General features: G+C 38.0%; 1 protein-coding gene across 11 annotated transcripts in view; it reads right to left on the reverse strand.

The window, feature by feature from the left end:
- Positions 1–10,555: 10,555 nt before the first annotated feature.
- Ddx4 (DEAD-box helicase 4) overlaps positions 10,556–25,955 on the reverse strand; it is a 71,630-nt gene continuing 56,230 nt past the window's right edge. For 10 of the 11 annotated variants that reach the window (XM_035440573.1, XM_035440575.1, XM_035440571.1 and 7 more), the window contains 5 exons: positions 18,940–19,085; positions 13,400–13,499; positions 12,345–12,615; positions 12,114–12,227; positions 10,556–11,252 (listed from right to left, as the gene is read on the reverse strand). In XM_035440573.1, coding sequence (XP_035296464.1) covers positions 11,166–11,252; positions 12,114–12,227; positions 12,345–12,615; positions 13,400–13,499; positions 18,940–19,085 — 718 coding nt within the window. In that variant the 3' untranslated portion in view covers positions 10,556–11,165. The remainder of the gene's footprint in view (positions 11,253–12,113; positions 12,228–12,344; positions 12,616–13,399; positions 13,500–18,939; positions 19,086–25,955) is intronic. The other variant, XM_035440574.1, reaches the window with a different exon arrangement.

Here is a 25,955-nt window from a genome sequence, read left to right on the forward strand (position 1 = left end):
CAAAGCGATGGGACATGTCTGGACCCAATACTGTCTTTTTTCCCACTCTTGTCTTCTGCTTGTCCATTTTGATGACATCAATTGCCATGTTTACAAGATACACTTTTGGGAGGTACACATGGCAAGGAACTCTAGGCAGACATTGGTCAACAGTTCATTAGAAACTGATAGAGTTACAACCATCTGAAAGGGCCTGTAGGCAGATACCTTCTCAGACAAGCCCTGACTTGATTATACTGTAGTGGTTAAGCCTTGTCCATATTTCTAACTTACCAAAAAGTTAAGACAGTAAATGTTTTATGTCACTCAGTTTAGGAGTAATTATATGTCAATAGGTAACTAAAGCAAAACTCAATTCAAGAAAACAGAAAAACAGAAACCATATATATATATATATATATTATATATATATATATATGTTATGGGGCCCATGTGTAATATTCTACAAATATCCTCTGCCCAGCCACAAATTCTAGGAGCTCAGACTTCTATTATCTTTTAGATGCCTGCTGATTACCTCCAGGTGTCTGGCCTGGGGGAGCCATGAGGAATGGCTCCCAGTTTGTATAACAGAAGACCTGGGCTGGACCTACATCCACCCTGAAGGCTAGTAATATGTGCTGATATGGAGTGTCTCTAGGATTAAAGGAAATATTTCCCATTCAGCCCTTTATACATAATACATGTCTTCTGTCATTACCCCCACACTTTTGGGTGGTTATTTAAGATGCTTCAATAAACTGTGGCCTCCAGTATTGGCAGAGAGCCCTCCTAATATGACCAGATGCCTGTCTCGTCCTTAATGTTGTTGGGTAGCTAGGCGTTCCCTCATCCACACTCCCTCCACTCAGGGTTGGACCTCGGGCTGTTCAGCTGGTTTTGACTGCAGCCCCAAAGACATCAGTGCAGGACAGATGGGCCCTGCAGCGTGGGGTTAATACAGACAGGACTTCAATAATGTGTAAACTTTGGCCAGTAGTTAAGTATGAGTACACAAAAACAGAACAACCCATAGTAAAGGAAGGGAGAGAAACATTAATGGTAAGGTGGGATAACAAAGCTCCATCCCAGAGAGCCCTAACTCTAAGGCCCTGGTTGAGTCTGTTAGTATTCAGGCCTGCCCTTGGGGTTCTGACAGGATATGCCCTCAGCTGCAGCCACTAAGAGCAATACCTGTGCACATTCACTGTGTTCCCTTTTAAAAGGATCCTGCGCACCTCCCATCTCGCTCTCTGTCTCTCCCTCTCTGCTTCTCTCTGTCTCCCCCCCTCTCTTTCCTTCTGCTGTTCCTGCCCCCAGAGGCTGCTCCCTCCTCTCTCCTCCCCACTTTCCCCCAATAAAACCACCTCCACCCTAGTTTTGTCACATGGCATCTTTCTTTCAAGTGCAGCTTCTAAAAATTACAACAGAGTCAATTACAGATAAAAATTTTCCTGGGTCAACATCCCCTGATTTATTTGGTCTCTAATAAAAAGGGTGGGAATGTGGCTCAGTGACATGGTACTTGCATAGCATGAACAAAACCTGAGTTCAGTACCTAACATCACAAAAAAAAAAAATTAACCCCTACCATTTGGTTATGGTATCCAAAACTGCACCAATAGTGAATTTCTGTTGCTTTTCTCATTGTGACCAAATCCCTGACAGAAACTTAAGGGCAGGAATTTCATTTTGCCTCAGTTTCAAGGGCTATCAGTTCCATCACAAGAGCAGGGAATGCATGGTAGCTGGTGGCTCCACATAATGGTTCAGCTCTTTACATCTTGGCAGATTAGAAAACAGAGCTCAAGTCTCAAGTGGGGCTGGTCTGCAACCCTCAAAGCAACATACTTCTAGTCATGCCTTCTTTATCAAAGGTTCCACAACATCCTAAAACATTTCCACAAGTTGGAGACAATATGGTCAAGCACACAATCCTGTGGGGGACATTTTAAACAGTAACAATGAATGACAGTACAGAGAGATACTATTGTGATGTCATTAGAACTATAGCCTCAGTTCTTGTTCCTGGGCAGGTGTAATAGATGCATTTGGGCAAAATGATTTTGGTTGAGTCCTGAAGATGATCAAACTACATTTTGTTTTTAATCACCTGTTTTGCACTGAGCAGAATATGGAACATCTCATGGCACTCCTGACAAACAGTCCATGTATCTATTTCATGTGTGAATTTGAAAATAAAGGTGAGAATTTATGTATATGTATTTTCATATGTATAATGAAAGATCATATCATCCCCATATCCCACAGATTCCCTTAAATGTCTACCTCTCCTACCTTCAAGTCTTTTTTTTAACCCAGTAATCCAATTAATGCTGCCCATGTAGGCAACCTACCAGTCACAACATTCCCAAAGGAAGAGTGGTTCTCCCTCGCCCAGCACTCCCTAGTAATGGGTGGGGTCTTGAGAGCACCTTCTCATCTATGTGGAATTTTAAATGTTTGTGTGTGCTTGTGTGTTCAATATGTGGAAGTCCTAAATCAACTTGTGTTAGTCAGTTCTCTCCTACCATATGAGGTCCAATGATCAAACACAGGTCATCACACATGGCACCAAGTCTTTATCCATGGAGCCACCTCACCAGCCTGTTTCCTGTACTTTATGGTCGCTTTCCAATTAGAGCATATTCACGCTGAAAAAAGCAAGGAAGGAAGGAAGAGGGTGGGTACTCTGAATTTACAGATTCCTTAGTGACTGAAGGAAATCAACAAAGAAGTCACTGTCAAAGGAGTAGGAAGACAGCTGAATTGGTAAAGTACCTGGCATTGAAGCATGAGGATGCAAGTTTGGATCTCCAGTACCTACATGGAAACACAGGTGTAGTGGCCAACTTCAGCAATCCCAGCACCAGGAGTGGGGAAGAGAAGACAGGTGAATCCCTGAAGCTCATTGGCCAGCCAGTGTACTCAGTGAGCTCCCATTAGTAAGGTCCAGTCTAAAAAAACCAAGATGGATTAATAAGATACTCAATTCTTGTAGCCTCCATACCAGCTACCAGCCTGTGCAGGAACACACCCACACACCCACACTCACATGCATGTACTCATGCATTTTTGTCCTTTATCAATTTAGTACAGAAACTTATTGTCCTAGAACACATCCTATTAATCATTATTGGCTAGGACTTTCAGTTAAGTCTCAACTTCCTGGACATACAGATAAGGCTGAGTTCTCAACATGGAATGTGAGAAGATGCCTAAGTCATAACAATCTTAGGTACAAATATATAAGCCCTGTTCCTACTCTTTCATTTCTTCTGGCTTGACAAAAGAAAAGCATAAAGACTTTAGAAGGCACATACACACAGAGAATAAGATGTAATAAAAATTTAAAAAATTAAGGGTACAAGATCACATACTTAGTAATGATCAATGTGAGTTATTTTCTTAGTGTGGGGTTTCTTTCCCTACTGAATTCTACATCCAGATGAGAGAAATGAAGTCTGTAACTACTCAAAAGTGAATAGTACCACTCAACATGTTTTATTCATAGTATCCTATGATAAAATGTACTTACTGGAACATAGACACATTCTAAATTCCAAACAATAACTAACTTTAGGGCATTACATAGGTAATTCTGTTTATAACCTTTTTAAACATTTTACTTTTTAAAAGATGTATTTATTTAGCATCTTCAACAAATGGTGCTGGCACAACTGGATTTGGACATGCAGAAGATTGCATGCAGATAGATCCATATCTGTCACCATGCACAAACATTAAGTGCAAATGGATCAAAGATCTCAACACAAATCCAGCCACACTGAATCTTCTAGATGAGAAAGTGGGAGATACCCTTGAATGAATAGGCACAGGAGACCTCTTCCTGAACATTACAGTAGCACAGACACTGAGATCTGCAATTAATAAATGGGACCTCCTGAAACTGAGAAGCTTCTGTAAGGCAAAGAACACAGTAAGACAAATAGACAGCCCACAGAATGGGAAAAGATCTTCACCAAAACTACATCTGACTGAGGAATGATTTCCAAAATATACAATGAACTCAAAAAGCTTACTCACCAAAACACCAAACAATGAAATTAAAAAGTGGGGTGCAGAACTAAATAGAGAATTCTCAACAGAGGAATCTGAAATGGCTGAAAGACACTTAAGAAAGTGCTCAAAATCCTTGGCCATCAGAGAAATGCAACTCAAAACAACTCTGAGATACCACCTCACACCGGCCAGAATGGCTAAAATCAAAAACACCAATGACAATCTATGCTGGAGAGGATATGGAGAAAAAGGAACACTCCTCCATTGCTGGTGGGAGTGCAAACTTATAAGACCACTTTGGAAATCGGTATGGCAGTTGCTCAGAAAAATGGGAATCAGTCTACCTCAAGATCCAGCAATTCCTCTCTTGGGCATTTACCCAAATAATGCACGTTCATACAAGGACATATGTTCAACCATGTTCATAGCAGCATTGTTTGTAATACTGAGAACCTGGAAGCAACCTAGATGCCCCTCAACTGAAGAATGGATAGAGAAAATGTGGTACATTTATACAATGGAGTACTACTCAGCAGAAAAAAGCAATGGAATCTTAAAATTCGCAGGCAAATGGATGGAACTAGGAGAAACCATCCTGAGTGAGGTAACCCAGTCACAAAAAGGCAAACATGGTATGTACTCACTCATATATGAATTTTAGACATAGAGTAAAGGATTACCAGCCTATAGTCCTCTTCACCAAAGAAACTAGGAAACAAGAAGGACTCTAAGGGAAAAATGTGTGGACCCATGAGAATGGGAAGGAGCAGGATCTCCTGAGCTAATTGGGAGCGTGAGGGTAGGGGACAGGGAGCTGCCAGAATGAGAGGAGGAGAAGAGGAGGGGAGAGGAGGAAATGGAGGAGCAGAAATGTTGAGTTGGGGGAAGAATAGAGGAGAGCAGGATGACAGATACCATATCAGAGGGAGCCATTATAGGTCTGAGGAGAGATCTGGCCCTATGGAGATTTCCAGAGATCTATAAGGATGACACCAACTGACAATCTAGGCAATGGTGGAGAGGATAACCTAAATGCCCTTCCCCTATGATGAGACTGATGACTACTTTTTATGCCATCCTAGAGCCCTCATCCAGTGGCTGATGGAAGCAGAGGCAGACACCCACAGATATACACTGAACTGAACTCTAGAACTTAGTTATAGAGACGGAGGAATGAAGATCAAAAGGGTAGTCGGGACCAGGCTGATGAATCCCACAGAAACAGCTGGCCTGAACAAGGGGGAGCACACTGACCCCAGACTGCTGCTTGGGAGGCCAGCACAGGACTGATCCAGACCCCTGAACATGGATGCCAATGAGGAGGCTTCTGCACTCTAGGGGGTCCCTGGTAGTGGATTAGCATTTTTCCCTGGAGTAAGAAGGGACTTTGAGAGTCCATCCCAAGTCTAGGCCTGGACACATGAGGGAGGGGCTAGGCCCAGCCCAGAATGATGTGGTGGACTTTGGAGCGCCCCAGTCAAGGGCCCTACCCAGCCAGGGGAGTGGAGGATGGATGGGGTAGGGGGGCAGGTGGGAGGTTGGGGGGAAGGTTGGGAGGGAGGGAGAAGGGATTGACATGTGAAGCAAGCTTGTTCCTAATTTGAACTAATAAAAAAATACAAAAAAAAGATGGGTAGCATTGTAAAATGAATACTGAACTCTGAATAAAGGGCTAGTATCAAAAAAAAGAGATGCATTTATTTATTGTAAATACAGTGTTTGACCTGCGTGTGCGCGCACACACACACACACACACAGAGAGAGAAAGAGAGAGGGGGGAGAGAGGGAGGGAAGGAGGGGGAGAGAGAGACAGAGACAGAGACACAGAGAGAGACAGACAGACAGACAGACAGACAGACAGACACACACACACACACACACACACACACACACACACACACACACACACCTGTGTATAAATTTAAAGGTAATTACCAGAACCAAATTTTCCTTTGCAGATGACAGCTAGCCCAATAAAATAACCAAATAGAATGTTTAGAGGCATCAAAGCTTACATAAAACATTTACTGGCAAGAACACAATAGGGAGTAGCCTGAGCAGATTAGAACTCCTGAATCATCATGAACAAATCTCCAATGGTGGAACACTCTGATGAAAAATTGATTAGATATATAGTACGACTCCAAGATAGCCAATTAAACAAGTTGTGTGATAGCTCAAGGACAATTTACACTCCTAATAGAGGCAAACATTGATAGAACAGTTAATACATTACTAGAATAAGACCTGAACATTACCAGCATTCAGCTATGATAGTCTTCATTCTTACACAAGTCTGCCTCTCAAAACTTTTGTGATTACATGGATTGTCTGACTTAATCACATAAAAAGGGGGTAGGGGCCCCAGTTACTATCTTCCTTTTACACAAGTTAGCTGAGGTCTAAAAGTGGTAACTGGATGTGCTGATTCTCTCCTCCCCACCCCACACACGACAAAGTCAATGTTAAGATTATTCCAATTACTTACTTCAGAAGCCTCGTGCTCACCTCATTGTGTGGCAACTTCTCCTATATGTAAAAGTTCTTAATGTTCAGAACTATATTCTATGCTATCTATTGAGAATTTTTCAATCTCCCACATGGAAATCAAGCTGAAACAGATAAAGCATTTTAGGGTAAATGCGTATGTTCAGAAAGATGACAAAAGATTTTGTTCCTAAACACCGAAAGGAAATTTCACAGAAATATGAGACTGCAAATATAAAAACTATGAAGACAAAGTTCTTCATTGAATCCCCCAATTAAAAAATCATAATTTACCAGTGCCCTGCTTAGATGATTTAATAGTCTCTCTACATCATGGCAAAACAATCTCTTATGCAAGGCACTAAGGAATTTACCAGAGTGTGAGTGTCTCATTTGCTCACTTAAATTACCAGCATTCATATTATTATCCCCACATGCAAAGCCTGTTGTTGTTCCTTGCCCTCTTACCAGGGTTTATCTCTTGTGGCATCATTTATCTCAACAACAGAGGTCATAATTTGTAGCTCTCAACTCTTCCTTCTAACAGATTACTGTTTGAGAAGTTGATAAATTGCCTGAAATTTTAGGTAAGGCTTGCGTCTACAAGCCATGTAACTATAGGATACACAGCAACTCTCACCTGGATATGGTTGCCCCTGGCTCCTGGTTGCAGGATCCCTTCTGGCTGCTCAGCTTACTCTCTCGGGTCCCACCTGGTCAGCCTCTTGTTCTACCCCAAGAAGGCTAGGACCACCAGATACAGAGTGGAAGGAGATCGGGATAGGGCTGCCTCGGGTGCCATGTTCTCACTGTAAACCAAGGAAGGCAGCAGTGGCTTCTGGGGACCAGCTGTGGCTCTGAGCGTTGTGTTCTCTGACAGCCAGGAAAGCAGCAGCTTCTCGGGACCAGCTGTGGCTCTCTCTGCGCCTTGTGTTCTCAGAGAGTCAGGCAGCAGCAGCTCTCGGGACCAGCTGTGGCTCTGCAATGACTCCAGCACAGGTAGCCAGCTGCCAGCTGCCAGCTGCCAGCTGCCAGGCGCCAGGGCTAGACTTTCCTGGCTAAAGCCTCACAGCCAGAGCCCCAGGAAACATGAATTCATTTTTCAAAACACCTACCAAGAAGGTGATTCGGTGCAGGACAGAAGAAACTAAAGGATTCAAGAAAGAAAAGTAACCCTTCCCAGTCACATGGCAATTCTCAGTGTATGTCTTGAGAACATATTTAATATGATCAGATGAAAAGAGTAATATCTCTCTTTAAGAAACAAAAAGACATTAATATGAGACAGGCTGCTTAAGCTTTAAATACAGCCCTTGGGCAATGCTTCTCTATACACTAAGTGTGGAACCCCAATTTTCAATGAATGCATGTAAAAATTTATCAAGGTGGGCCTGGGTGTGTAGTTTTAGTGGTACAACAGTACTTATCTGGTATTTGCCAAGCTCTCATTAGATTTCCCAGCAGAAAAACATACACCAATAAACAAAACCAAAAAATACAAAATAAAATTTACCTTCAACCTGAGGCAACAGGGCAGCAACTAGAGAAACTAGCTTCAAATATAGAGCTGAAGTCCTAGAAGCTCACCCCCATACTGTCCCTCTGAACACAGGTATTTTCAGTGCTAATCAGAAAACCATTTCCACTCCATCAGTCCCAAGTCCCCAGGAAATGGTAGAATGGGTAGGCTACCAACCCTGAGAACACCCCTCACTTTTGTGCCCAATTATGTCTCCATTCCTCCCAAGCCCTCACATGTGCAGCTGCTTGCTATCCCAACATTTGAGCTGTCTTGGGACAGTTATTCAATCCTAGTTAAAAACAAGAAGGATCCCAGGAAGAAAACCTAATCCATATGAGACACACCATCACCTTTGCCTTCTCTTAAAGAAGACTTAGATCATCAGGCATAAAGGAGCATTAGACTCTAAGGGGGGTGAGGGTGGGAATGGGGGCGATGCACACAAACAAGGGACTGAATGTTTAGTTTGAATAAAATATACAATTTACAAAATGACAGCAGCTTAAGATTTCTGATATCAAGCTGCAGATCAACAAGCTGCCCAATATAAAACTGATTTCTTATGTTAAATTTTAGAAAACTTGATTAAGCAATAATTTGGGGAGGAAAATTAAGAAAGCCCTGGGATATTAAAAAATAACTGCTTTAAAATGGATTGAAAGACAACAATAAAAAAAAACTACCAAAACATAACAAGTTAAAAAAAAAGAATGAAGATATGATGCAAAGAACTGAACAGTTGGGAGCCAACAGAAGTTTCAAACAGAACAGCAGGTTCAAGAGGAACTCGATAAGAACATAGACATCAATCCTGGAACACCCTCTCCCAAAACGACATTTTTAAGACACACAAGGTAGTTCCTAGAATTAAAAGGGCTACTCATCACTATAACTTAGAAGAACAGTTCAGGAAAATTTGAACCTCCTAGGCAAAACTATGATTTAAAAATGACAATACTTTGTAAACAAATTGCTCAAATTATCCATATTTAAGGCAAGTTTGTTTATGGGATAGTTTTGAAATTTTTCCATTTGGCCCCAACAATCAAAATCCTTCTCTCCTCAGATACATAAAGAAGTCATAAAACTAGGAATAAACAGTGAAGATTATCAAGACTGTTACTTGGTCCACCTTGTGGACGTTTTATAGGCACACTATAAATACTGGCAAGCAGATAGAAAATGTTAAAAGTGGTTGAATATGGAATGGGGGTGGGGATTTTTAAAAAGGAGAACAGAAGACTACTGCTATTATAAACACTTCTTACAGAATTTTATTTCCCAATCATAGAAAATTTTAAGAAAAATATTTAAACCTATACTTAGAGATGAAAGTTAACTGAACATAGGAAGATTCACAGTTGTAATGTTGGTGGATTTGTATGCTTTCTGCTTCATTTTGACTAAGATGCTATTTATAGTAATTTTACAAATTAAGCAAAATCAGAAACTTTGGAAGCAATCACAATAGCTATGATTGAGTAAATGAAAAATAGAGACAAGCATTTACTATGAATGCTCTTTGCAAATACGTGTTAGAAAAATTAAAAAAAAAACAGATGTTAAAAATAACGCAAACATCTTCATTCATTTCGTCTTTCCCAGAAGTGAGGTTATAAAGTAAATGTTTCATTGAAAAACACTGCCTAAAGATTGGCCTTGTATTAACAACTGCTCAGAACAATTTCAAGTTGGCTCACTGAGATGATCCAGTCTCAGAGCCTACTCTAGCCAGGAACTGAGACAAGCCTTGCACTTTCTCATTAAACAGAGACTGGACAACAACTGATACAGACACCTCTACTAGGACTTGACAATTAATCCCAATTTTTATTTTCGGGACAACCCAAAGATGCCATTGTCCTGAGACAGCAGAAATAAATTTAAGAACCTCACGCCCATAAAAAAATAAAGTAAATGTTTCCAGATTTTCATTAGTTTAAGTGCCCTACTTGAGCTGTCCATGCATGGTGTTGTATTCCTATACTAACACATAACGAGCCATCCACTGATAACCAAGTGGTCAGCTATTATTTTCCTGTCTAGTTTTCATTCTTTTCCATAGGCTCAATACACATTTAGCCAATCTATTCCTTCTTTGTGAGTTTCAAGTCAACTTTAGTTCCTAAATCAAAACATTTTTAAAATTCTGTATTTTGTAGTCTGAACTATTTTAAATGAGTATACAGGGTACTGGTATCTTCATGGCATTTCTGAAAGTTAACCTGGAATTATTTTTTTAATATGGCATGGGGTAGGTAAATTCAAGATACATAATGACTGAAAATTACAGGGTTCTTTCTGTTACCAACTTTAAAATATGAATAAAAAATGATAAAACCTAAGCACTGTATTTGATAAGTGGATTAGATTCTAAGACTGATTTTCATTACTACATCTTGGTATTAATGGATGCTACACATTAATATTTGATTTGTTTAAAACTTCTTGCTCACCGCATTGTTTCAAGAAACACATTTTCCAAACATGAGAGCCAGAAACTGTAATATGCCACAAGAAAAATGAAAAACACTGTTGGAAAACTTAGGGGGAAATGTGTTTCATCTTTTATTTCCAAGGAAAATCTGTATATTATAAAAGCAAACATTTGTCACACCACCAAGTACAGAGCTCACATTGCAAACTGAACCATTTTCATTACATGTCTGATGATATAAAAATCAAATAACTGAAAGGCTTCAGTTTCCACTGTTTCATGAAAATCATATTATCACATTGCACCAACACACTATTCTTTTAAAGGATCAAGTAGAAATTAGACCCAATAATTAACCAAAAGTACCTCAGATCCTATTGCTTGTTTTATGGGATCATAAGCACTATACTAAGACTTAGCACTTGGACATGAAACATGTCTTAACTTTCTGAAGAATATACTAGAAATAAGAAACATTTAGAATGCTTTAATATTTCCAGTTAACACCATTTGTATCAGTAACTGCAATGTTGTAACTTTCAGCATCTCACATAACTAGTCGTCAATGTAGTTGGTTATTTTTAAGGGTTGGGAGTAAGAACAGAAGAACAGGAGATATAAGAATATCAGGTTTCACACTTCTGTTAAAATTTTAAAAATTAAAACTGTTTTCTTCTCTGCATCAAAACTATGAGACTTGAAGTATGTTTGTTTGCTTTAATCCCATGACTCATCATCGACTGGATTGGGAGCTTGTGAAGAAGAGATTCCCGCTGTATTCAAAGTGTTCTTGCCCTGGAAATTCTTTTTTAAAAAGAAAAGAAAGAAAGAAAAATGAAAGACACAAGTTATGACTCCCTAATGTTACATTACGTTGTCTGGACTGATAGCAGAGACTCACTCTTTCTATCCTGACTATCCCAAGCATGCAATGACTTTCTTGTAAAATGATTCTCTTGAAGAAAGGCCCACACAGACCTGTAAAGCCTAACTGCACACAATTAACTCAAGAAAATGATTTTTTCAAGCCACTAAGTTTTAGAGAGGAGAAAAATTTAACATTAAACTTCAAGAAAGCATAAATGTTTATTACAAACACTCTACTAATCGGGGCAGTGTTGGCACACTCAGGAGGCAGAGGCAGGGGGAACTCTGTTCTCTGTGAGTTCAAGGCCAGCCTTGTCTACAGAGCAAGTTCCAGGACAGCCAGGGCTACACAAGCAAACACTGTCTTGAACAAACAAACAAAAACACTCCTCTATACAAAGATTTACTGCAGAGGAAAAAAAAAAAACCTGGAATGTCATTAAGACTTGTAGCTCCATAGCTCTAGCATTTTGTCTTGATAATATGGTCAAAATGAAAGAATTATCTAGAAAGTTCAGAAGATCCCAACAAATACCAGTAAAAAGGAACTAGGGTGTTCAACTATAAACTTCACACACACATATACATACATACATACATACACACACACAGACACTTGTGTTGGTGATACTATGTATTTTTATATATATATATATATATATATATATATATATATATAAAACAGATAACTAAAATGATAGCTTTAAATTAATTACTGAATAGTAAGTATTACCTCATGAATCAAGCACATTTTCAAAGAGTAATTAGAAATACATTTCTTAATGTTTCTCAACTAACCTTCCTAGTGTCAACAGATGCAAACACAGTTCCTCTTGTGCTATTATTGAAGCCAGGAGGTACATATGTGCTAAAGGCAATTTCTTCTAGCCATGCAGGAACATCCTGTTGAGCCTTGAGAAAATAAAAACTTCTTATGCAACATGAAATCTCAAAAATTGTAAAAGATGTCGCAACAACAAAGAACTATTCTATTTTAAATATTTAAAGTTAAAAAATTTTTTAACTTACATCTGATAGTACTTTAACTAGAGGTTGTGCTAAATGATTATCAGATTCAGTATCAAAAAAAGAAATTGCTCTGCCAGTATTTCCACAACGCCCAGTACGCCCAATACGATGAACATATTCATCAATGGTAGAAGGAAGATCAAAATTGATAACATGTTGAACATTTTCAATATCAAGCCCTCTGGCAGCTACTGAAGTAGCAACAAGAACTGGGCACTTTCCACAGCGAAAATCTCCAAGAGCTTGCTCTCTCTCCCTCTGTTCTCGATCACTTAAAAAAAAAAAAGTTTGTATTAGAGCCACTTTTGAGGAAGTTATTAAAATTCATCAAGCAGTATATTTCAAAAAGTAAAAAATGGCAGCAAGTAGTATTAATGCCTACCATGTGAGAACATGTACTATAGTGACCCATCCTCAGTCACCACTCTATCCTCACAGTCTTTAGTTAGAAATACATTTCTATTAGCAGATGGAATACAAGACAGCTAACAGGACCAGAATATAAATCCCAGTAATAGATTAATTTCTCATCTAAGCAAAGAATTTATCTCTACTTGATTAGAATTATTGCTCAAAAAAGTTCTTAAAGTATAATTCCAGAATTCTACATATTCAAAAATTATTTTAGCTCTTCTAATAAACTACCAATAAAGTGTTATTAATGTGCCTTTTTTAGCATTCCAACTTCAAAAGAAAAGTCAGGCATCAAAAAGATTAGATTCAGCATAAGAAACATTTAAATCTAAGAGCCAGAGACCTTAAGGGCCACTCTTGGCAAGTTCCCATTCATGAAGTTTAAGGCAGACTTTCAGCTTGCCTGTCCCTACTTTGTTCCTATAAAAACAAAGAATGAAGGAATAGGGAATCAGCCAGGAAATATGCTTGTCTCCAAGCCTAACAAATTGAATTCTATCTCTGAAACTCATAGAAAGAGAACCAATTCCAAAAAGTTGTCCTCTGACCTCCACATGTACACAGTACTGGCACACACACACACACAAGAACAAATACTAAAATAATACATTTTAAAAAAAGAATGATAATAATGTAATCACCCATGAATACTTGTAGTTGATATTTTTTCTTGACACAGAAAAGTTGCAATGAAATCTGCTTTTTTCTTGGTTTCAACAAAAACCATAGTTCTTTCATCACCTACAAAACAACAAAATGTTAATATCTAAACTACAAAATGAAGCAAAAGAGAAGGCATGTTAGAGCAAGAAACTTGTCTCATCCACAACTGTCCTGCTAGTTGCTGGTATGGAAAGAGTGAGTGTTTCCTCAATGAATGGATGTCAAGAAAAGAGACTGTTTTCCTGTTAAGAGGGATTAAAAAAAAAAAAAAGAAAGAAAAGAAAAAAGGTAAGTGTGCCTTCTTTCCTTAAGCAAATGTAAATAATTCCCTGCCACCTCCTAATAATTTCAAATTTGTCTCAATCTCTTTTGTCTCTCCATTTCCTACCCTATAAATGCCTGTTACTTCCAAAAATAATTTAACCTTTCATTCTGCCCACATGAGTGAAGGCATTTACACTAATGACATCTGACCCTGGGCTGCTAACATCTCTTAATTCAAACCCTTTCTCACTCCCAGAATATGATACAAAGTTAAATGCTGGTTTTATCCCAAGGCTTAACTCATTAGGCAGTATTTCCTTGTAAAATTAAAGTGCATAACTGGCATAGATTATTCTAACAGGAGATACCTCTATAAAATGCTGACAAAGAAAGATGGTAAGATTATCTATAGCCTTAATAGAAGAATTTTTGCTGCTCGTGATTACTCTTACCTACCTCCCTTGTCAGCTCACTTCATCTATGACAAATATTTAGTGGCTGCCTGTCACTATTCTAGATAATGAAAATAAAAAATAAAGCCCCTGGTCTCATTTTGTGGAAGCATGTAATACATATCAAGTTCCAAAACCAACAGCAAAAATAGTAAGATCTAGAGTCTACTTCTGTTTTCATCACTATTCTATTGCTATGAAGAGACACCATGACCAAGGCAACACTTATAAAAGATTTAATTCAGGGCTTGCTTACAAGTTTCTGAGGGTTACTCGATTATAATGGTAGGGGTATGGCCGCACTCAGTGTTGGAGCAGTAACTGAGAGTTACATCATGATTGGCAGGCAGAGAGAGACTGGGCCTGGTATTGGCTTTTGAAACCTCAAACCCCAGGCCCCAGTAACACACTTATTTCAACAAACCCCTATCTCCTACTTCTCAAATAGTGCCAGTCCCTGGTGACTAATAGTTCAAATGTATGAATCTCTGGAGTCCAATCTTATTCAAACCACCACAGTTTTAAATAGAACACATGGTATCTGAGCAAGGAAAGTACTACTAATAGTGAACTATGCAGACTCTTGGAAAAAGAATATTATAAAACAGAGGGAAAAGTAAGTATAAAGGCTCTTAAATACTGTTGTTCTCTTGGTACAAACAACAAAACAATAACAAAATCAAAGAGAGGGGCTGGAGAGAGGGCTGGTTCAGTGGGTAAAAGCACATGTTGGTCTGTTCCCAGCACCCACATGGTAGATTACAATCATCCCTAACTCCAGTTCCAGGGGATCAAATGCCCTCTTCTGACCTCAACAAACATCAAGGCATATACAGTGCAGTACACATAAATATATGCAGGCAAAACACTCACAGACATAGTAACTAAATCTTAAGAAGAAAAATCAGGTAACTGGTCCCATTGAGCCCTGGACATTCTGAGCTGAGGTAACATCAAGTACAAAGGCAATGAGGCAGAACTATGCCTGGATATTTCAAATATAATAATGAGCAAAGCATGGCTGGAGGACAGCAAACAAGGGAAAAACAGATGTCAGAGAAGTAATGGAAGCCAGCAGGTTTTGAGCAGATATGTGCCGTGACCTGTAACTCAGTAGTTAAAGGAATATATGCATGCATACAGACACATTGGTGTTTGGTTAATACAGGACCTTCCTAGGTACCCCAGGCTAACCTCAACCCCTTAATCCTCCTGTCTCAGCCACCTGAGTATTGAGATTACAAGCATACACCACTACACCCAGATATGTACAATGGTAGAACAAGAGGATTCTGCTGTAATTGGGGAAAGAAATGAGAAAGAACTTTTGTGTCTAAGCAACTTGGAGAATAAAATTACCATTAACTGATAAAAACAAGACTGTAATTTAAAAATGTTTAAGGGGTTGGGAAGATGATTCAGTTGGTAACGTGCCAGCCATGCAAGCATGACATAAGGCGAGTTCAGATTCCCAGCATCCATGTAAAACACTAGGCACAATGCATACCCATAACCCCAGCACAGGGAAGATGAAGATAGTGGGATGATCACTTCAGTTCCTGGCCAGCCAGTCTAGCCAAAGTGGTAGGCTCCAGGTTAAGTGAGGCCATCTCAAAAAATAATGTGGAGTGAGCAAGGGCACTTTGCCAAAAGAACCATGTACTCAGATCACTAAAATGTATATTTCTATGTTAACTCTTAACCTGTAGCTAAAGTAGCAAAATTGAAGATAGGAGTTCTGTGTGCATTTATCATAGCAGCATTATTTATAATAGCCAGAAACTGGAAGCAGCCTAGATGCCCCTCAACCGAAGAATGGATAGAGAAATTGTAGTACATTTACACAATGGAGTACTACTCAGCAGAAAAAAACAATGGAATCTTGAAATTTGCAGGAAAATGGATGGAACTCGAAGAAACCATTCTGAGTGAGGTAACCCAATCACAAAAAGACAAACATGATATGTACTCACTCATATGTGGACCTGCTTTATGATATATAGTAGTGACCATGCTTTATCAGAGCTGTTTTTAATGATGTTGCTCAGAACGGTTTCCTCCCAGATGATGACTGAGAAGCTAATTAAAAAAAAAAAAATGGTGCCAAGTACAAGAGTAACAGAACTGTGCTGTTTTCTGGGATTTTGTTTTTTTACTTTTTTGTTGTTGTTGTTGTTTGGTTTGTTTTTTTTTTTTTAAATGGAGTGTGCTGGATGTCTCTACAATTTTGTTCAAATGACTGCAGAACCTGGAAAACCTGTTACTGCTATTGATGCATAACATATTGCCATTATTGCTCTTTTTATATATAATATATATATATATATATATATATCATATATATATGCTAATTGAAACTCAAATATGTGATGAATCCAAGGTGTTTCAGTGAGTGCTCACCTGTGCATGCAAATTTGATTTTATCTTTAGTAAGTAGTAAAGTTATAGGCTTGCCCAAAAAAAAAAAAAAAGTGATACACTGGAAGACAAATGTCACACAATTTCAATTTTATGTGTAACCTAGATATGATGAACTTATGGGAACAGAGAGCAGAATTGTGGCTAATAGGCTTCAATGTGGGTCTTTTAACAATGGGGAAACGATTGGTTTAAGGATATAAAACTGCAGTTGGACAAGAGGCATAGACTCTGTGAAGTCCTGAGGTCTACTGAGAACATGATAAACATGGTTGATAACAATATGCTATATTTTAAAAGTTGTGAGATAGTATACTTTAAGTGTTCTCAAAACAAAAATGATGAATGTGTGATATAACAAGTTAATTGGTTTAATTTAGCCATGCCATTGTGAACATACTGTATTGTGTATCATAATTGTGCATGACTTTATGAGCTAAATAAATGAATGGAAGAAAAAAAAAGAAAACTCAGGATGCTGAGATCTGCATAGGCTTAACAAAAGCAAATAATTAAATGAATGTGTCACAGACTGGATGGCTGCCAACCTCTGTGTTAAGTGTTACAAAAAATCCACACCACTTTAGGTGAAAGGATGGACAAACTTAAATGACATCATACATCAAATGGACCTTTGCAGATATCTATAAGACAGTCTACCCAAACATCAAACGAACTACACTCTACTAAGCAGCCCATGGGGCCATCTCTAAAAGAAATGATATCTTGGGACACAAAACAAATCTTTATAGATTCAGAGAGATTCCAATAACTCTATGTATCCTATCTAACCATAATGCAATAAAATGAAATCAACAGCAAAAAAAAAAAAAGAAAAGAAAGAGCTTTATCATTGTGAACATTGTGAAATCACTGTATTAATACCCAATGGGAGTGGTAATACAAGTCTCCTAAAGAAACTCAAGTCTGACTGGTTTATAAAGGTGAATAAAGTAGAAAAATGTCATTAAAAAGAATATTCCTAAAATTCCAAGAAAAGAAAAGAAATTAACTTCTTATCACTTTTTTAAACTTGAAAAGAAAAAACTCATTCCAGGTAAGTTGTGAACATTTTGAGCTAAGCTCACACAATTGAGTAAAATCTTTCATGAGATTGATTTATTCACTTTGGTTTCTGAAGGAAGTGCATTTTTTTCTTAGCAAGATTAAATATTATATAAACACATATTAAATAAGATAAAATCATTCCTTCATGTTTAAGAGTTATGAACATGTATCTTCATTAATTTACACTGAATCATTACTCAACAATATATTTATAAATACACCATTTTGAAAATAATTCTAAAACAATTTCAGCTAACCTAAAACAGTAAACAGTGCTTGGGAGTACAACATCTCTCAGAGACTACAAGATAGCCCAGTAGGTCAGGTATTTGTCCCTGAGCCTGAGAGCTTGAGTTTCATCTGGAATACTGTGGAAGAAGAGAACCAACTTCTGCAAGAAGTCCTCTGACCTTCATACATTTGCCATGGCATGTTGTGCATATACACATACATAAGTGTACACATGTGAGCGTGAGTGCATGCACGCACACACACATAAATAACTGTTTAAAAATATCGCTCATTATTACAACTAATTTCTCATTTCTCTGTCTCAACACTGACATTCAAACTGAAATAGAATTACTAAACTAAGAGAATAAAGGTTGAGGGAAAGTAAAGCACAAAAGTAGACATCAAGATGACCATACCAATTATTTCCAGTCTCATATTAAAGGTACTTCAAGACAACAAAAACAAAACAAAAAAGTATTTTAAGAACAAAATAATTTGGAGAATGGAAGAGAAAATGTTTTTCTCATGAGTATTATAAAGGACAGAATTTGATTTTCAAGCTCCCTCCAACCCTGAAACACTTTAAATTTTATGAATATGGGAAGACTCTTCAGTAGATAAGAAATGAGATGCCAGAAACACAAAGTCATCAAGAGTTCACATTGTCTTCTCTTTTAAGACTGGGTCTGCTATTCGGCCAGGGAGGCCTCCAACTCAAAAACCACATGCCTGAGCTTCATGAAAGCTGGGATTTCACATCTATACAGAGTGAAGAATTACCTTTCAACACAGTAACAGTGCTAAACACATGGGTTACCTTTAAGGCTTACTACTTTTCTAAGAAAACAAAAATATATACACTTTTGCTGAAATACGTTTTAGCTAAGTAGTATTAAACTAATACCTGTTATATTCAACTTTTATGAGATAAAGGAATATTTCTATATACTTTATACCAAAACTAAGTCATAGTTATCTATAAAAGATTTACAGAAAAATATTTATAGAAAACAATGGTTTTTTAAAAAATTAATGATTTTTAGAACTGAAAATGACAAAATAATTGTATTAAAATAGGTTACCTATGTTTCGTAGAATCTCAACAAGTTTTTCTCTTTTTGAATACTGGCCAACCTGAAGAACAGCCTGCTGAACATCTCTGCAAGCTCCTCCCACTTGTCCAACAGCAACAAACAAATAATTTGACTTTAAAAACTCTCCAGCCAACCTTAAAAAAGAAAATATTACTCCTTAGCTTACCCTTGTCCACGTGTGCTCATATTTCAGTCCTGTGAATGTAATTTCATATTAACTAGACATCAACACAAATAGTGGTAAGACTTATGCCACCCAAGTATTATTTTCAAAGATCAGGGTAAAATATACAATTAGTAACAAAAACATTTGTGTCAAACTATGGACACAAGAAGTTCCAGTGAATTTTCTGTTGATGCAAAATTATATAAAATGTGTACATAACAATAAAAATGTGAACTACAATGCTGACTACTAACAAGAAGAGTTTTTTAAATTAAAAATGGAACTGTAAGGGTATCTGGGGATACAGCTCAATTGGTAGAGTGCTCCTTTAACATGTACAAAGCCCTGGGTTTGATTACCAGCACCACATATAAACCAGGTTGTGGTGGTGCATGCCTGTAATCTCAGCACTCCAGAGGTAGAGGCAGGAAATTCAAGATCACCCTTAGCTACACAGCAAGCTTGAGGCCAGTGTGGGCTATATGAGCCCCTGTGTCACAAGAGGGAGGGAAGAGGCGAGAGGAGGTGAAGAGAGGGAGGGATGGAAGAGGAAGGGATGGATTGAAATGTAAACCTTAAAGTACAAATTCTATTATAATCTCAATACTTATGAATACTTGATATTGCTCAGATTTGTTTTCTGAAATATTACTTGTTAAGTTACTCTTCTTTAAATAAATGATTATGAGTAAACCAGATTACAGGAATGTCTTTCATGTCACAATACATATAAAAATGAAACCTAAGGGCCATGAAAATGAGGTTGTGTAAGGCTGCTCCCAAATTTGACACACAATAATTTACAAAGCATGCACTTGAAAGGCAATGCTTTACATCCTCCACAAACACAGCTCTGTGGGGACACTGCCAATTAAGGTAGCTGAGCTTCTAGGGTTAAAAAGGGAGAGCTGACCTGAACAAGGGGAGCTCATGGGCCCCAAATTGATAGCTGGGAAACCAGCATAGGACTGTTCCAGGCCCCCTGAATGAGGAGGTCAGTTTGGAGGCCTGGGTAATCTATGGGGCTACTGGTAGTAGATCAGTATTTACCCCTAATATCCTAATGGACTTTGGGAGCCCATTCCACATAGAGGAATACTCTCTCAGCCTAGACACACTGCAGAGGGTCTAGGCCCTGCTCCAAACGATATGACAGACTTTGAAGATCCCCCGTGGAAGGCCTCACCCTCTGTGGGGAGCAGAAAGGGGATGGGACAGGAGGTAGGTGGGGGGCAGGGGAGAAGGGAAGGAGAGGGAACTGAGACTGACATGTAAAAGCAGCTTGTTTCTAATTTAAATAAATTATTTTCAAAAGAAAAAGAAGGGCGAGCACAAGTTTTTGGCCAATTCTACCCTCTTATGTAGGTGGTAGTCCCTTAGTTTCTAGTTGTTTCCTTGAATGTAACAAAATAGCTCAGGTTCAACATATCCAGAATCTAGGTAAGTTACTTCTTTTTCTTGCTCCTTATCTATTCTCTTGCCATAAAAATGTAATTTTTCTTAGTTTCCTCCAATTTTTAAAAAAATATTTAAAATATTATATCAATTCCCCTCTTCCCTTTCCTCCCTCCAAGTCCCCTACCTTGCTGCCTTGTAAATTTATGGCCTCTTTTTAATTGTTACATAATGCAAATTTTCCTAAATTCAACCGAATCGGTCTATGTGATACTACTTTTCTGCCTATGTTTTCAGAAGGTTGTTTTTAATATGCCTCCTTCAAGAATTAATACCCTCTTATCCCAGGCAACTGAAATTCTTAGTTTCTGTTACCCCTGTACTTCCTTAAGCAATCCTGGTACATAGCACAAAGATAACTACATGGATACCAGCCTCAAATAGGACAAAGTTATATTACAGTTTTTAAATTCAGTATCAGAATAGTTACCATTTACTGCACAGATATCAAACCCCAAGAAATGCGCAATGCTTTCTACAGTGTCTTCCATGACAGACATGAGCAGGAAATGGATGAAATGAAATCTATGTAGAAGAGCCTTTAAAACTTTTAGGCTTGATCATAGGAGGAGCAAGGAAAGAAACTTAAGTTTGAATAATTTTTAAGTAATTGTCATTATGAATACTTTTCAAAGACAGAAAATTAAAGGAATGCAAAGGAAGAATTACCATGATTCAAAGTATTTTGGCTTTAAAAGACTATGATACATTAATCCAAATAAGAAAAAACAGAATTAAAGTGGAAAGTAGGTTCAATTTTGGACCTCAACAAGAGTCACTACTAACTTGTTTATAAGAAAAAATTACTCCATCAAAATTAAATATAAAGCCTGCAGCTGACATAAGAAAACACTGAGGGGAAAAAGACCCTCAACAAATGGTGCTGGGAAAACGGGATAGTCAGCCACATGTAGAGCACTGAAATTAGACATGCATCTCACCTTGAACAGAAATCAATCAACACAATCAAAGACCTAAAACTCTGAAACTACCAGAAGAAAGGCAAAGAACTCAAGATACTGGTACAAGCAACAAAACAACTTCCAAAATACGACTCCAATATCCCAGGGAACAAAACTAAGGACTGGTAAATGATTGGAATTGCATTAAAGAGCTGCTGCACAGCAAAGGAGCAATCAACAGAATAAAGAGCTAACACAGAGAATGAGAGAAAAGACTACAACTATTCATTTGATAAAAATAATACTCAGAATTTAAAAGAACTCAGTCATAATACCAAAAGAACAAGTAATCCCATCAAAATATGGGCAAATAAGCAGGTACTTTTGAGAAGTAACAATAGCTAATAAAATATGAAAATGGAAAGTATCTTTAGACATCATGGAATTTAAAAAACCAACTAACAACAAATGCTGGCAAGACTGTGGTGGTGGTGGGGGAACCCTATCACTGTTCATTAGAATGTAAGCAGCACAGCCACCATGGAAAACAGTACACAGTACTCAAAAAAGCATCACACATGGGTATTTATCTGCAAAGTGAAGTCAGCATTCAAAAGAGATACCTGAATACCCATGTTTGTTTAGTGTTGAATTAACAGTACCCACTATCTGGAATCAGCTGGGTTTTTAAAGTATGACACATAACACAATATAATAGTACCAAACATAAAAATCAAATAATGTCATTTGCAGGAAAATGGACAGAACTGTTAAGCAAAATAAGTCAGATGGAGAAATGCAGGCATCTCATGTAGCTTTTTGTGTATGTGCAAAGTTAAAATTAAAAAGGGCTCCATAGGAAGCAGGAACAAGAGGGTCACTGGGGCCTATTGGCTACCAGCCTGGCTCTAAGTTCAATAGGAAAATCTAAGGATCTGAGTTCAGATCTCCAGCATCCATGTCAAAATCTGGCCACAGCAGCATGAATCTGTAATTCCAGATGTGGTGGCAGTAAGAGAAGCTGTCTTAAACCATAAAATGGAAAGCAACAGAGAAAGATACTCATCTCTGATCTCAACATGCATGCCCACATGGCACCTATCTATACAAACATACTTGTATATAACACACACTTGAGAAGTTAAAAAATTAAATTATAAAAAAGGACTAGACAGAGAATGGGCAACAGGTAAAATTTTAAAGTGTGCAATGAATACTTAGAGTGATAATGCTCCCTTCAAAAACAACAAATTACCTAAGGACCCCCCTTCCCCCATGTGCCCAGTTCTAGTATGAAAAACCTCCTTTTGAACTGTTTGTCAGTGGAGTCCCAGAAATGCACAAAACAGTATAGGCTATTACTGTTGCTCTTGGTTGCCTCCCAGAATTGAAGTTAAGTCGCTATGGCTAAAGACATCAACTTCAAACATGGGACATGTGAAAAATCAAGCTAGATACGACCTGGAAACCTCCTCCCTAAGGACTAACTTTCACAGGCAAGGTGCTATGCAAGCTGTCACAGGAGAAAAGAATAAAAAAAAACACTGTAGTGGTTTGAACAAGAATGGTCCCCATAAGCTCATCAATTTGGATGCTTGGTTCCCAGTTAGTAGAGCTGTTTGGGAAGGACTATTGTTGGAATAGGTGTGGCCTTGTTGCAAGAGGTACATTACTTAGGGTGGGCTTTGAGGTTTCAAAAGCTCATACCAGGCCCAGTCTCAACTCTGTCTCTCTCTGACTCCTGCTTACACACATCAGGATATAAAGCCCTTAGCTACTGCTTCAGCATCATGCCTGTCTTCCAGCCATCACCCACTCCACCATGATGGTCATGGACTAACCCTCTGAAACTGTAAGCAAGCACCCCAATTAAATGCTTTCTTTAAAAGTTGGCTTGTCACAGTGTTTCAACACAGCAATAGAATGGCAACTAAGATAGAAATTCAGAGAGTGCGTATTGCTTGTTGGTGGAATGTAAACTTCAGGAATTTGAATTAGGTAATCAACTGACTGTTGTTAAGTGGAAACATGGAAAACTATAGTGCTTCCAGCAGTGTGGTAGTGGAGGCCCAGCTCAAGAGGTTTCAAACAATAGCAACTGTCCTAGAGACAATTCCTATGATACTTTGGCAAAATAAATGTGTTTTCATTTTGCTCTTCTCCAAAAAAATTACCAGAGGAAATTTCAAGACAGCCTAGTATTGCCTGTTATTAGTGATCACTCTTATGGAGATCTACAATGAAAGAGCAAGTGGGTGGGGAGAAATAAGAAATGTACAAAAGAACACCAGGGTATGTAATATTGGAGCTCATTCCTGTACTCAAAAGAGAAGAGAAATTTAAAGAAAGGCCTAATACTGAATGGAATAAAGGGACTGATGCCCTCAGGTAAGACCCCACTCAGTTGTTACACAAACCTCAGTAATGACCAACACTGTAAGATTATCAGCAGAGGTGCAACAGTATACTGCATTTATATCCTGAGGGTAACCAACAGCTATCTAACTGGACTTAAGGCTCATTGAATAAGATTCAGACCTGTTAAACTACAGATAACTGTCCATGGAATACCCAGCCCAACTGATAAATCTACAAAATAACTCTTAAGGCTCAGGGAACATTGCAAAAAAGAGGTAGAAAGATTCTATGAGTCAAAAAACTGTCTGCTGTCTCAATCTATATATGTGAAGGAAGCTACATTTTTAAATCTCAACAATATGGTTACCTAAACAAGATCCCAAAAAACAATACCATCAGCTGACATGCCAATGTAAATGGGGAACTCTGACAAGGTCCCACCCATAGATGGAGAGCTACAGCCAATTAATGACTGCTAAGAGGAGAACCAGTCTTTCCCAAGGATGAGTTCCTATTGATTATCTAATTCTAAGTGGCCAGCCCTAATACTTATACATATAAACAACTCCAAGTGGATTCACAGGTTGATTTATATATTAATTCATGTGTGTGTGAGAGAGGGCAATAGGGAGAGAGATAATAAATAAATATATATATATATATATATATAGATAGATATAGATATAGATATACAATTATTAAAGAAAGAGAGGCCCTGAATTTGAGTGAGTAGAAATACAGGAGCAGTTAAAGGCAAAAGAGGGAGAATCATGCAAATATAATATGCATTTATTGATTTTATTTTTAAAAAAAAATAAAAAACATAGAAACAAAATGTAAACAATTTAAGGCCAACAGATCTTCTGTTTACCATGTATATCCATGGTTAATAATTATTAAAGAGCAACAAATATTACTATTGACAGTAGTATACATGAGTCATTTTGAGTGGTCCACCAACATAAAAATACTTTTCTATGTTAAAGAAAATCTAAAGAGAGACAGCAGCAGGACTACTATCTGCTAATTGGTTAGCTTAATGTCTACTTATTATCAACACTGATAGGAATGCAGACACTCCATTTCAAATTTAAGATTCAATGCAATAACATTTTGTGGGGTTGAGCAAATTGTTCAGCAGTTACAAGCACTTGCTGTGCCTTCAGCAAACCAAGGTGACTATTAGCACCCACATGGTGGTTCACAACCACCTGTAACTCACTCCACTCCCCGTCTTTTGACCTCCTCGGGCACTGCATACACAGGGTACAGACATATAGACAAAAATACACATTCACAAAACAAATTATAGGAAAGAAATGAGTATCTCAAGTACCACTAGGAAACTGATCTAATGCTCTATGACTTAGTTTTTAAATTTTCTATGAAAAGTTTTTATCATATGAGTAAAACAAATCAGTGGCCAATGTCAAGCCTAACCAAGGACTGTAGAGTTTAATACACTAGCACATAATATTTTGTGAGACCAGAGACCAACTCTGCATAAGAGAAATAGGCCTATATTCTAGGATCTGTAGATTACATCATATATTGCACTACCTACAAGCTTCAAGCCTAAAAGAACTGTTTTCTGTGGAAAGAATAGCCCATGGGCCACCTTAGAGGCAACTTTTTATGAGGAGACGATGCCACACAACACAACACAGTAACTCCTTGAAACATGGGTCTTTGTATACCATATAAGGTGTACAAGCCATAGTGGATCATCCACCATCACTCCCTCAATAATCAATCCACTTAGGAAATCTGTGCTTCCTGACATCATCTTAGACGTTGAGGAATAGAGTTCTTAGTTCTCAAAGAGAACACTTTCACCAGACAAAAGAGCAAGAATTCTACTGAATCATAAGCTACTGGCATTGCCCAAACACTTTAGGTTCCCAGTGCCAAGTAAAGGACTAGTTGGTAGACGAAGCTGCCATCCTGTGAAGGATGTATCATCCTCATCCCTGAATTCAAAAAACCACAGGATACACAGGATGATTCTCAAGTATCTGTCAATAATTGGTGTACATGTACTTTCTACCAAAGCCCAACTCTCCTCCTATACACTGGGATTAAAATAAGGCACAGTGAGAATAACTTCATTCAGTAAACTATTA

Source organism: Cricetulus griseus, chromosome 2 (assembly GCF_003668045.3).
Source record: "Cricetulus griseus strain 17A/GY chromosome 2, alternate assembly CriGri-PICRH-1.0, whole genome shotgun sequence".
In the NCBI taxonomy this organism is placed as follows: Eukaryota; Metazoa; Chordata; class Mammalia; order Rodentia; family Cricetidae; genus Cricetulus; species Cricetulus griseus.